A 14234-nucleotide genomic window follows, 5' to 3' on the forward strand; every position below is an offset into this window, starting at 1 on the left:
TAATATTAGGCCCATAATGGACATATTAAAAGTTTAATAAGTCCAAGCCTTTCATCCATAAAATCGTATTGTGGATGCTACTTTCATCCCTTTCATGGTCTGATGACTCGTGGCATGTCTGGGAATGAAGGAAAGCTACACTATTGTTATGAACGAGAGAATTATTCACCTATTTTTCTGTCTCACGAGTCACGGGGGTGATAGGAGAAATAATTCACTTGGTTGATGGGTTGGATCTAACGTGGAATTGCACGATTCACTTGGAGTCCTTGGAATCATGTGAAAAGCAAGGTAAAATATCTTGGGGATCTCATATGATGAGAATGGTAAATGTTACCTCCCATAAGGGAATTTCCGTACAAATCGTGAAAGCGAGGCATGGAGAATTATTGTTGTGGATCTCAAGCCCACTAGAAAATTATTTCCCGAAATACCCATTTGAGAGTAATGGGATTTTGAAGAAATAGTGGGAGTAGTCTATGACTAAAGACCATGTCATAACTTATATTCAATATTAAGAAAGATTTACTAACTTCTGCTTTTATTTTGATATAGATCAAATCATGTCTAAGAATCTACTTATTGTTATTCTTGAGGCTAACAAAGTGAATGGAAACAACTACAATGACTGGCTAAGGAACTTAAAAATTGACTTTGAGAGCCAGACCTATTTTTGGATCAGTCCCCTCCTACTTTGCTTTCGGAAGACTCTAGTGCTGAAGAATGTGTGATGTTCGAGAAATGACATGATGATGATCGGAAGGTTCACAGTATCATCCTGGAGTCTATGACAAACGAACTCCAAAAACAGTATGATAAACTGGATCGTGCTAGTTCAATCATGATGCGCCTGATCTGTACGCGGTGCCTAATTAACATATATGTATGCTTCGACTAAGCATTTTTTTGGCACTAAGATGGCTGAAGGATCATCGATTCACGATCACTGCATCCAAATGCTATTCTTTGTGAAAAAGCTTGAGGACTTGAAGGCAGGGATCAAGAACGACACATATATTGTTGTGTTCCTTCAGTCACTCCTCCCTCTTATGACCCATTTATTGTAAACTTCAACATGAATGGGTTTGGAAGTCGATCCCTGAATTGATAAATATGTTGGTTCAATTCAAGGTGATGATCAAGAGATAGGCGCCTGCAGTTATGGTGGGGGAGGCTTTGATTTCCAAGAAAGGCAAGAAGACTCGACGTTGGAAGACGAGGAGCAAAGCTAAAGGTCTAGTCCCTGCAAGCAAACTAGTTGTCAAGAGCCAGGTTGTTGGCAAAGAGCAGAGGAAGGAGATTCCTAAAGCTAGCAAGGCAGAAGATCCCTGCCACTACTACCATGAGAAGGGGCATTCAAAGAGCAACTATCCTAAAGTGAAAACTTTTTTTTTTCTATAAATATAAATGACAGTAGAAGGGGGCAAGGGCTGAGAGGCTGAGGATGGGGTTGAAGGGGTTGTGTTAGGGCATTGATGTTGGGCCGATAAGGAGGGGGACTGAGGGGACGGGGTGGAAGGGCGGCGGTGATATGGCTCTAAGAGGTTGGTGTGGGGAAGGTAGAGGGGCGCAAGGGATGGGGAATGAGGGGTGGGTGCTGGATGGGTGAAGGGGTGACAAGAGGGGGGTTGGTAGGTTTGCAAGGATGGGAGGCTCAAGGGATTGGGGAAGGGGGGTAGGTACGGGTAGCTTTTGAGGAATAGAAGATTCATATATATATATATATAATTTCTTCTTTTGAGATATTTATTTGTTATTTATTTATATATTAAACAAAGTTTGATGAGGATGAATGTTGGTGGGGATGGAAAAAATGATATAAAATATAATATTTTACTTTTGTATAGAATATAATATGCAGGTTTAACTTTATACAAATATCATTTAACTTTTATATTATTTAACTTTATTTTTATATATCATTATATTATACTATAACAAAAAAAAATAATTGTCAAAGAAAATGGTCAAGGATATTTTAGAAAAATTCAAATTAATTCACAATTCAATTTTAAATTATATTTATAGTCCAAAATAAACAATGTATTATTTGTTATACATATATATACAACATGTTTATCCAGTTTATTTATCTTTTAAGATTGTTTGGCTTATTTATTTTTTGGGTAAATTGTATTCTTAATAGTTCAAGTTATATATTTAGAATTAAGGTATTCGAAATATTTCTTTTGTAAGTCTGCTTTTTATACAAATGACTTTGAAATTTAGGATGTAGTTAAAATATCGCTTGATATTCATGCAGGCATAATCTTAAGTGCTTAGAGGCAATACAACCCAAGTATATGATGGTGACAACTTTGTCTTATCACAAAGGCAAAAATGTCTATTGCTAATTTAATCAATTCCTATATGTTACACAGTAAAGATGAGATAGACTAATACTTCCATAACCCATTTTTTAATAGTAATAAGTAAACATATCAAAATACAATCATTCATATCATTATCAAATTTCAAACACAACTTAATACATCACACATTTATCCAATTATCCAAAGTAAAGATGGCCTAAGTTTTCTATTGCTACTAGAACTAAAAGATGGATTCCTAATAAAACTAAAAACACCTAAGTAATTGAAACTATTATCCTAGAGGGTTTTTTTAAGCAATGAGGCTTCCAATCAGCCACAAATCTCTCTATCAGCCACGAATCCTCAAGAAAAATGTATCTTATGCTTCCTTCTTTTGTCGATTTCCCGCAGTGGTAGGTATGGGCACACCTAGCTGGATGTACAAAGTTGTCATCTTCTTAATTGTAGCTTCATTCTTCTCTTTTCATTCCACAAACCTCTTAGGCTTCCATTTTATTTTGAGTCTTGTTGAGGCAATCTCTTTAGGGCACCCAGACTTGCCGTGTTATTGTTGGCCTGAAGTTTGGTTTTCTAGATATCGGTACATAGACTTGTTGTGTTATTGTTGGTCTAAAGTTTGGGTTTCTGGATATCAGCATGTGTGAGAAATAATAAAGATTGTGATAGTGATTCATGAACATAAGTTTATTGTTGTAAGTGAAGTTTCTATACTGAGGTTTTAACTAATTGCCAACTAGTTAAGTAGCTATCATGTTAATCACTATAAATGTATGCATCATGATATGAATGGGCAAAACACAATTTATCCTCTCGTGTTACTCGAAAATAGTAATTATCCCTTTATGATTTTTTTTTAATTTACCTCCCTAAAATTTTAAAAAATAAACAAAATACTCCCTTATCTCATTAGGTGTGCTTCACGAGATCAATGTGCGAGTTTGCTTGAATTTTACCTATAAAATGATATTTATGCTCCTAAATGTGAATTATTAGATATATATATATTAATAGTTGAGATTTAATAAGCAAATTAGTGCTGTACATTTGTTCTTATTTGGATCAACAATTAATATTGATGTATAAAAGCAATGGCTTAGATATTCAAATAGATCAATGGCTCGAATTCATTACCAGTTATCAAAATAAATATATAAAATGTAAAAATAAATTTTTATAATAAATAAATACATAAATTCTACATTCACATACATATGTATATAATGTATGTACAATATTAAAAAAAGAATAAAGGAAGGAACAGGGGGGAAAGGCGATCGAGCCATCGATCTGAATGCTGGCGATGGGGAGAGGGGGAGGGGTGCTAAGGTCTAATTGAGGGAAAGGGGCGCTCCGTTGCAGGCGATGAGGGGCGGTTGGTTGTGGCGATATATTTTTCACTATGTATATATTATACATATATACATATATATTATAAATATATCTATATTAATATTATACATATAATTATGTATATTTTATAATTTTGTATATAATTTTATATATATAAATGAATTTTAACCATTGATCTATAAATATAGGACCATCGGTTGTAAAATAAAGCTACAAACAAAAAATTTTAAAAATACAAAATGGGCAAGTGTGTTACACCACTACTGTGAAGGTGGTATTTTGCTCAATTTTTAAAAATAAAAGAAGGTAAACTGAAATTTTCTTTTTCAAAGGGGGTAAATTGCTATTTTTTGACAAACACAGGGGGTTGGGAAGCATTTTGCCCTGATATGAATAGTGGAGATGATCTTTGTGATGCCTCCAATGTTTATTATTATATTGATAGTATGGTTTCCTCACTGTCATGGAAACTTTTTTCAAGTAAGTTGTGTTTAGGAGTTGTCAAATATGAACTTTTCTTATTAGCACGACAATTGGCACTTGGTTTTATGAAAAATCGTCCATTTTACCCTTTTTGCCTCAAGAGTAAGGTTTTATATCAAGCACAGATATTTTATTTTCATACTTTTGGATCTTATTATTTAATTTATTTTCACAAACATTGTGATTTAGTACAAATTTGCTTTCATAACAAGCTCTCTGTTTTTAGATTCGCCTTATCTATTGACCATTATGGGTATTTTTGATGCGATTGAAATGCTCTTAGTAATAAAACTTATCACTTATTTTTATATCCCTCTACCTATCACATATTTTTGACTTGTTTAATGTCTTTGAATAACTTCATGTATGAGCTAACTACACTATGTTCATTTGCATTTCTTGTATCCAACAACTGTAAGCCTATCACTATTGGGTTTGTACATGGAGATGAGGCAACATATAATTAGGAATGTTTTGTTTTATTTTCAAAAAAATTATTTTTAGCTTTACATTATTTTAGCATTTCGATTATTTTTAGTTTTACATTATTTTACATTTTTAGCCCAATTTCAATTAAAATTTACAGTCTAGGTTCACTTTCTCATGTACACTTTTAGGCCTCATTATTTCTTTTGCGTTTAGCTATGAGGAGGATATGAGAAGACATGTTGTCATGTCATTTTTACGTTTAGAAATAATGTATTTCAAAATATAATATATACATAATGCCTCTATAAAAAGTAAAATAAATCGAAACATATTTTCATTTCTCACGCCGATAAATCTGAGCTTGGATACATACAATTCAGACATATTTTTATTTTTTGTACAAAAATCAATAACGCATTTTCATCCCATTGAAAATGCTTGAAATTGAAAATAAAAATGAAACAAAACCAAGCGGCACATCTAATGTTAGAGTATTGTGAAAAAAAATATATTATTAGTTTATAATATTAATAATTGAAAAAGTATTGTATGTGTGATTTAGATCATAATGATAATGAAAACATTTTCAATGAGAATAAGTGTAAACGAACATCAAGATTATAAATGTTTATCTCTCACTTGGACAAATACATAAGGTTACCGACTCGGAATGGGTAGAATAAAATTCTACATTATCTATATACGAAACAACCACAATCAAGAAATGATATACTACTTCATTACTTGACGAACAAAATACTTACTAACTTCCACACTTTAAATATGCTCAAATGTCAAATATGCAATGCTTATGGTTGTTTCTGAGCACCAGGTGGTGCAGTTGGCATTGGAAAATTATTCAATTGAGATCCAGCAATTTGAGGAGCCTCTACATATGGGCTCTGCAAAGTTAGGTAATGTTGATGTAATTAGACAAGAAGTGTTAATGATATGACAATGAATACTAGTTCGATTCAAATAAAAGTATATAATTTATTTAAACAAAACAGTACATTCACTTTTTACCTCTTTTCAGGAAAACAGAAAGCTTTACCTGTGATGCAAATGCATTATTAGCCTCTTCCTTGTTTGAAAATCTTTCTGACGTGTTTGAAGGAGAAATATTATTGGTCGCTTCACTTCCACTCAATCTAAGGAGGGGATCAGTTGGCATATTTTCAACATCATTTCCATTGGATTTCATGCTCTGCAATGGAATAAGATTCAAGTTAACCTAAGCTATTGAATAGAAAAATAAACCAAATGTTTGCAAAAATTTTAACATCTTAATTACTTGGAATATTTTGCCGAGGGTCTTCAAACCTCTTGCACGCAGGCGAAGCTCTTCTTTCTTTGCATTGTTATCTTGTAAGACCTAAGAATACAAGTGCATCACAATAAAATAATTATAGTGGAAGTGAAAAAAATAAATAGGAGCTAATAACCAAACAACTGCAATTTCTGCACAACCATATGACAAACATGGGTGAGTGTGGCTTCAATATCAGCCACGTTGAGCTTCCATAGGGAATCAATCATTAACTTTTTGTGTGATTGCATGTATTCCTCAAGTTCTGCCTCTGTGTAAGTTCCTTCCGCACTGAGTTGTCTTTTCATATCTTCTTGCAACTGAATCAAAGCAAGTGCACCTATGACAACAATTGTTAGTATTAAGTTAGGAATAATAAAAACGAGCACCATAAATATTAGGTTACCCTTAATTTTTTTATTTGTAATAGGTGACAAGTATATGATATTCCACCATAGAAAAATAAATTAACCACTGAAAAAAAACTATTAAAGACCTGCCCAGGCCTTGTAGAACTTGCTCCACTAGTTAAGATAACTTACAAGTAGAAGGGTACCAATCTAATCAATAAATATCATTACACATAACTTACATGTTATTAGGAGCAGTCTTGCATCATCATACGTAATTCTTATCCCATCCCATAGAAGAGGAGAAATGATATTTTCATATTAGAAATATTGACATAAAATTATAATGAAGGTGACATATTGCCTCTTATCTATTTTAACTAAAATTTGCCATTCCCTTAATGCTATAAGATTTTTGTTCCTTTTTTTTTTTCCATATTCTCCACTTTTTCCCCTAATACCCTAACAGAAAATTGGTACATAGAGAGCTTAACAACCAATGGCGAAATTAGAGTGGTAACATTTAGAAAATGTCAGTTGGGAACAAAAATATTGTAAAGGAAAAATATATTTTTAACTACTTGAGATTAGACAAGCACAAATGGAATTGGTTCGTTACCATGGTTTTTTTGTTAGATTAGAAGAAGCTTTGAAATACTATAGTTGGTTTCTCCTTGGAGTTTCATACATGACGTGTGTGTATAATATATTTAGTTTCAAGTACTTAATATGCATACATATGACTTGTTTTTTATGCATATTGGTAATTGAAAAGTTGAAGGTTTTTGTCAATGTGATATTTAAGGGCAAGTTATTTTTTAAATACACATGTACACTGCATATGATATTTTTTCAATGGAAAAATCGATGGAAAAATGGTCATATATGGTAACTTATAATTACGCAAAGTTGAGATGTTAAGTTGACAAAAAAAAAAAGAATTTAAATGGCAAAATGCAAAAATGAGCATAATTCGGATGTCAAAATATAATTTACTCTAAAATTATGATTTCGATAGACTTGAGTCAGTACTTGAAGAATGAAAGTATGACTTAATTTGATTCTCTTTTTAGCCATTTGAACAGGATAGGAGAGGATGAAACATTTATTCAATTGCCAAACACAAATTTAAAGTGTGTGAACTTGAAAGACAAGATATTAAATGATGCATCAGACAAAAGTCAAATTGCATTTGATTAAGTAGACAACAAGGTACCGAAAGAGCCCCAATATGGATCAGTGGGGCTCAATCCCACAAGTTCCTAACGTTTAGATATAGTAGATTCAAGTTAGAAAACTAAGGATTAAAAGTAACAAGAACCCTCAAAAGGTTTATTTGCAACACGTGACTTCCTCTAAAAAGCTAATGATTGATTCTTCCCCTTTCTTATCCTCTAATAAAAAAACCTTCTCTCTAAGCTTGTTTGTCAAAAATCAAAACAAAGGTTATGAATAGGTTAATTTCTCATCATCATAGATCATTAAGTTATCAATCTAATCCAAGTGCTTTTGTAATGTAACATATATATTCAAAAGAGGTCTACTTTTAAATATTATTTTGTATGGAAGACTTCAACTTAATTAATGTAGCAAATACTTGACCAATTTCAACCCATTTCTCAAATCCAATGTGATCCTAAGAGCTAACCTAAAACTGAATCCTAATTATCTCATCAAGTTAATGAGTACCAGTTGAGTTCCTGATCCTCTATCTCTTGTAGGTTGCAAACTTTTCTCCTCTAATATCTTCTTTCTTTCATGAACCAATTTATGAATTCCGTCAATTGCCTCTACCTATGTCAACCAAACAAAATCATCACATATTTTTTTCTAGTTGTTGTGATGTGGGAATATTCCATCTTATTCTTCAAAGATCTTTCGAAGGTTTTATTTATTAATGTAAGAATATCTTATTAAGGGCTCCCTTCAGAGACCTTCTTGAGTTTACATCTTGTCAAGGTCTTCAAGAAACCTTCTTCATAATACAATCCAGGCCAAGTATTGAAGGTTTGGCACATAACTACCATCAACAGTAGTGACCGTGAAGGTCTTTAAAAATCCTAATATGTATAGACCTCCGGTGACTATTAGATCATTTTAATGTCAACGTGTCAACGCGACAGGTGAATATCATACAGTTAGGTTCTTCCTATAAATATTGGACCTCCAATGACAGGTAGAGGTTTATGTTGCTCACTGTTTCTTATTACTTTCATTAGCTTCTCCAACTATGGACTAACTTAAGCATCAGAGGGTCATCAATGAAGCTCCCCGATGTGTGCCAAAGTCCACATTTAGGATGACATTTGGCAACATAATATATCGATTTATTTAATTTTTCCCTTTCTTTCTCATTTCATGAAGCCCCTATCTTTTCGCTTTGTACGTCCTTAGCTTATTTTTGAAACATCCATTTCCTTTAGGGACCTAAATAGACAAGCTAGTGATGTTGCAATTCATCTAAAAGGCAATTCTAAAATTCATCCTTCTTTTCACATCTGGAGTCTAGAAAACTTTAAGAAATTAGATATATAACTCTTTCTTACATCCCCTAAGTTTCTAAATTCATTCTTCTTTTTACACACATATCATAGAGGAGTCTACAAAAACTTTGAGAAAATTAGACATTTTCTTGTATTTCCTTGAGAGACTCCCCGTCCCAACAAAGATACCATCCAAAATTAGGGCTTTTATTTAGTTATTAGTTCATTAGAGGCTAAACACTTCTGCTTTGCTTTGTTGTAAATGACAAGACCTTATAAAGCTCTCAACTTTCGATAGTGTGCCATCTATAAATATCATAAGGAAAAACCTTGGTTATCCGTTTATCCTTGCTAATGAAGGCACTTTGGTGGGGACCTTTTGCATTATTAAAAATATAGGTGACATTCGACCTTCAATAAGTGAGACCTTCTTGCATTGCTTTAAAGGTCCTAGAAAGCTAAAAAACTAAGTTATTTTAGACTATGTTGTTTTTGCTATGGCTTGGTGTATATGGATACAAAATAAAATGTCTTAATTTTGGAATAATCATGAAAATTAGTTGTATTATGTGAGGTCTTCCCACTTTTTTACTTAAAATCTTGGAACAGGGGTTTGGCATACTTCAAATGGAGGATTATGTTTCCGTCAGCAAGAGTTAGTCATCTACCTAGAGTCTTCACTGATCATCCAATTGCTATTGAAATATAAAATAAGGTATTTGATAGGGGCAGAGGCATCGGATTAGAAGGTTAAAAGCTTACTAGATTTGATCTGATAAGTGTGAGAAAATCATTCAAGAGAGTTGAAGGAGAACTAGGCAGGAATCTGGTTTTGACGGCCCATAGGGATGTGTTGATAACTATAAGACTGTGCTTTTCAGTTGGAGCAATAGAAAGTATGGCCTCTTAGGGAAAAAGATTAGCTTTTAGGTACCCAAGCTCAACAAAGGACCTGTCATAGCAGAACCAAAGGGTAAACATACAGCTCTGATGGTGGAATGGTAGGATTTGCTTAGTAATATGGAACTTAAATGGAAACAATAAACCAAAATAGAGTGTCTCAAAGAAGATGATAAGACCACTATAATATTTCATGCAAAAGCTAGTAGCCCGTGGAAGAAAAATCAAGTTCACAAGTGGAAGGATGACAATGGAGAATGGAAAGATAAGGAAGAAGAAGTCAGGGATATAATTCTCGGCTATTTCTAGAATATGCTCTGTTCGGCAGCATCTCCAGAATCTAAAATTGACGTCATGTTGAGCGTGGTGCAATCTCTGGTCATAGAGGATATAAACCAATGCCTGACCTAACCTTACTCCTATGACGAGGTAACCCAAACCCTTTCTCACATGTCCCCTTCGAAATCCCCTGATCTGGATGGCCTCCCCTTTATATTCCGTTAGAAGTATTTGAAAATTGTCCGCATGTATGTTGCTAGATGTATTTTAGATTTCCTCAACTCTCGCTCTTTCCTGCCTAGATTTGATCATGTGTATATTAGTTATATCTCTAAGTGTAGTACTCTAAAGACTGTTTAACAGTTTCGTCCTATCAACCTTTGCAATGTGATTGTTAATTTAGCATCCAGAGTCATTGCAAATAGGCTTGAAACATGCCATGACTTGATTATTTTCCCTTTTCAATCAGCTTTTGTTCAGAATAGATTTATTACTGACAATGTACTGGTTGCATTTGAAATTCATCATGTCCTAAATAATAAGAAGGGCTAATTACATTTTGCCATTTGAACTATAACTGTTTTTACACTTTGGCATCTAACTTTTTCTTTGTGTCAACTTGCCATTTCAACTTTATAAAATTTTGCACTTTACAGTTTATAACTATTTTTCAACCAAGTTTTCTGTAAAAAAAAAAATCACATGCATTACACATGTGATACTCAAGGCCTATGTTATGTGATAGTTTTTACATATGCACAGCATGTAATATTTTTCAGCAAATAAAAAAATCAACAAAAAAAATCCTTATATATGGCAAAGTGCAAATTTCGTATAGTTGAGATGTTAAGTTGACACAAAAAAAAGTTCAGATGTCAAAGTATAAAAATGGGCATAGTTCAAATAGAAAAATGTAATTTACCCTAATAAAGAAAATGGAGGTAAAGTAGGGCTTGCCTTATTGAAACTGGACATGAGCAAAGCATATGATATGATTGAGCAGGGATTTCTGGAGCATGTGCTTGATAGATTAGGTTTCCGCTAGTCTTTTGTGTCTCTTATTATGTGTTGTGTCCCATTTATATCGTCTTTTTTTATTCTTAATAGTATGCATTTGGTCATATTCTGCGATATTGGGCCTTGGTCAAGGAGACCCGTTGTTCCCTTACCTATTTATTTGTGCTCTGACTACAAGAAGCATAACGTAATAATACATTCAAAGGTGTGGCGATTGCAAGGAGAACACCCAGAGTATCACATATCTTTTTCGGTGATGATTCATTGATATTTTGTAAGGCCACAAAAGAAGCATTTGGTTGCATTCAGGAGATATTAACAAGGTATGAGAAAGCCTCGGGTCAATTTATTAATCTACAAAATCCTCGGTTTCTTTCGATTGGAACATGGACCCTAACATTCATTCTAATTTAGTTTAGAGCCCTAAAGTAGAGGAGAGAGATAGTCATGGAAAATACCTTGGTCGCCTAACCACCTTAAGACACACGAAGAAGGAGATACTCAAAAGTTTACATGAGAGATTTTAGAAGAAGGTTATGGGATGGAAAGAGAAATACCTCACTCAAGCGGGTAACGAACTGCTAATAAAGTCTGTTCTCTAGGTGATTCGCTCATATTCAACGAGCTATTTTCTCCTCCCCAAAAACCTAAATCAAAGAAATTGAATCAATCCTTGTAGAATTTTGGTGGAGGAGTCCCAAGGAGAGGAAAATTCACTGGATATCATGACAGAAGTTATGTGAAAGAAAATAATAAGGAAGAATGATTTTTTGAGATTTAAGAGCTTTTAACATGATCTCATTGCAAAACAAGTGTGGAGAATCCAAAATAATCCCGATATTCTCCTTAGTGGAGTACTTAAAGGGATATATTTCTCTCGAGTTCCCCCTTTGGAGGCTAAACTTGGATATAACCTGTCTAGTACTTGGCGAAGTATGTGGTTAGCTATTACGCTTGTTCGGGTTGGAGGTAGGTGGCGTGTTGGAGAGGGCTTGAACATCAGAATTTGGTGTAATTAGTGGCTATTGAGGCCACATGATTTTGGACCAATGCAAAAATAGGATTGCTTATTACTGAATGCAAAGATGGTGGTGCTGATAGACAAAACCAGCAATTGTTGGAACGAGAACTTGATTGATAGTTTGTTTGATCTAACAGATGCGAATTTGATCAATTCACCACCTTTAGTTAGGGATGGAATGTCAGATGTTTTGGTGTGGCCTTACATAGAAACGGTCAGTTTTATGTTAGAAGTCCATACTATATCTTTTGAAAGATTTCCACAGAGACAGAACAATGAGGAGGCAATGACATGTAGTCATGAGTCCAGCTCAAGTTGGCAGTTTATTTGGTCTTGCAAGTTGCCTAACAAGATCAAAACCTCTATTTGGAGACTTTACAGGCTTGCTCTACCTATACCCGTCAAATCTCATTCACAAAAGGGTGGAGATGGAGGAAAATTTCCCACTTTGCCATTCACATGTTGAGGAGTTCAAACATCGTTGCATCTTATGCACTTTTGTGAATCAGGTTTGAGTTCTCTCTGGTCTATTATTTCTAATTGGATTGATTCTACTGAAAAATAGGTTAGATTTCGACATGCTTATATAGATGAAGACAACTATAGAATGAACCTAACATTACATAGAGGTTGTGGCTTGAAAGGACCAAATTAGTTGTGGTACTGGAGAATCAAACACCCCATCCAACCAATGTCATACGGGGAACTTGACGAATGATATTCGCATTTTAGGAGGCCTTTACAGTACCACAACCAATAAAGAGGACCAACAATGAAGTCATTTGGTCATCATCCCCTACTAGAATTCTGATGATTAACTTTAACACAACCATTTTCAAGGAACAAAATGGAGTTGGACTGAGCTCCGTTGTTCACACTAATAGTGGCCAATGCGTGAGATGGAGTACTTCCTTCACCAAACATGTTGTGGACCCAACCCTTGCAGAGGCACTAGATGCTAGAATGGCAGTTACAATGGTGCTGGAGATCAAGGATAGGCTTGTGGAAATAGAAGGTGACTGCTTGGTGGTGATTAAGGATATTTGAGACAAAGCTTTGCATCATACCCACATAGATACCACTATCTTTGAAATTGTTAATATATTAGATCATAAGTTTAGTGTTTCTGTACAATTTGTTCGTAGAACAACCAACCAAGTTGCACATGGTTTAGCAAAACTCATTGTTGTGGTGGATGGTGGGAGTATTACACCTGACACCAAAAACTCTATTTTGCTACTTGATAGTACAGGTTTTGGGGGATGATAATTAAACTTTATCCCTTCTGGAGCAATTATATCTTTAGTGGGGTGACAATATGGGAACATAACGATTGGAGCAATATCTACTATGATGGGGTGATGGCACGACCGTAACAAGTTAAGGCATACATAGATATGCATGCCTATGCAACTAGGGTTTTTCAAGTCCTAACACCAGTCTATACATTGGGATTCAAGAAAACTTGATAGAGATGCCACAAAAGGATGATGAAGTTGTTAAGCCCAAAACAGGTCAAGGCTATAGATGCGGAGAGAACTCTAAAAGCATTTAGGGTTTTTGGGATCTCACAACCTGATCTTATGGTCGAAAAAGGTGTGGTGCAGTTAAGAGTGCCCCACCTGAGGTGTTTATTAGTTTATTCAGATTGACATGAGGCCGTCACGGCCATTGGAGCCTATAGCTAAGGGGTTTGTGAACTCCCCCCATAAGACGCTTCACTTCATACCTCCTGATTGGAAAAATGGTGATATAGTTTTCTAGGTTACCTTGCAGATGGTAGATTGGGGGGCTTGGGGATGGAACACAACTACTGTTGGATATTTTCTAGGAAAGAAGCCATTCTTTCCCCACCTCAAGGCCTTTGCGCAATCGACATGGAGGGGGACTTGCTGAGGTTATTGGTTCTAGCCAGGGATGTTTCTTCTTCATATTCAACTCACAAGGGCTTTGGAAGAGGTGATAGAAGGAGGTCTGTGGTTGTTCCAAGGGGGAGCTATTGTCCTGCATCATTGCAAACCAGGATATGAGCCTGACAAAATGAATGCACAAGTTGGTACCGGTTTGGATTAAGTTGAAGAATCTATTGATAGAATACTAGATAGATAAGGGTTTGAGCTTGGTTGCTAGTGGTGTTGGGACACCTTTGTATCTAGATACAATTGCTAAGGCTTGCTTTGGAATTGATTATGTGAGGGTGTGTATCTTGCTGGATTTTAGTGCTGAGTTGCCTAGCATGTCATTCTAATGCTCCCTACAATGGACGGTGATAGAAACCAG

General features: G+C 34.7%; 1 protein-coding gene across 1 annotated transcript in view; it reads right to left on the bottom strand.

Moving 5' to 3' along the window:
• The window catches only part of LOC105165915 (chaperone protein dnaJ 10), a 22449-nt gene continuing 13425 nt past the window's right edge, over nt 5211-14234 (bottom strand). Inside the window, exons 8-11 of the mRNA XM_011085073.2 lie at nt 6066-6244; nt 5890-5970; nt 5650-5802; nt 5211-5497 (exon numbers count right to left, since the gene is read on the bottom strand). Of these exons, the coding sequence (XP_011083375.1) occupies nt 5405-5497; nt 5650-5802; nt 5890-5970; nt 6066-6244 (506 nt within the window). The 3' untranslated portion in view covers nt 5211-5404. The remainder of the gene's footprint in view (nt 5498-5649; nt 5803-5889; nt 5971-6065; nt 6245-14234) is intronic.

The sequence above is a fragment of the Sesamum indicum genome, linkage group LG7 (genome assembly GCF_000512975.1).
Source record: "Sesamum indicum cultivar Zhongzhi No. 13 linkage group LG7, S_indicum_v1.0, whole genome shotgun sequence".
Classification (NCBI taxonomy): Eukaryota; Viridiplantae; Streptophyta; class Magnoliopsida; order Lamiales; family Pedaliaceae; genus Sesamum; species Sesamum indicum.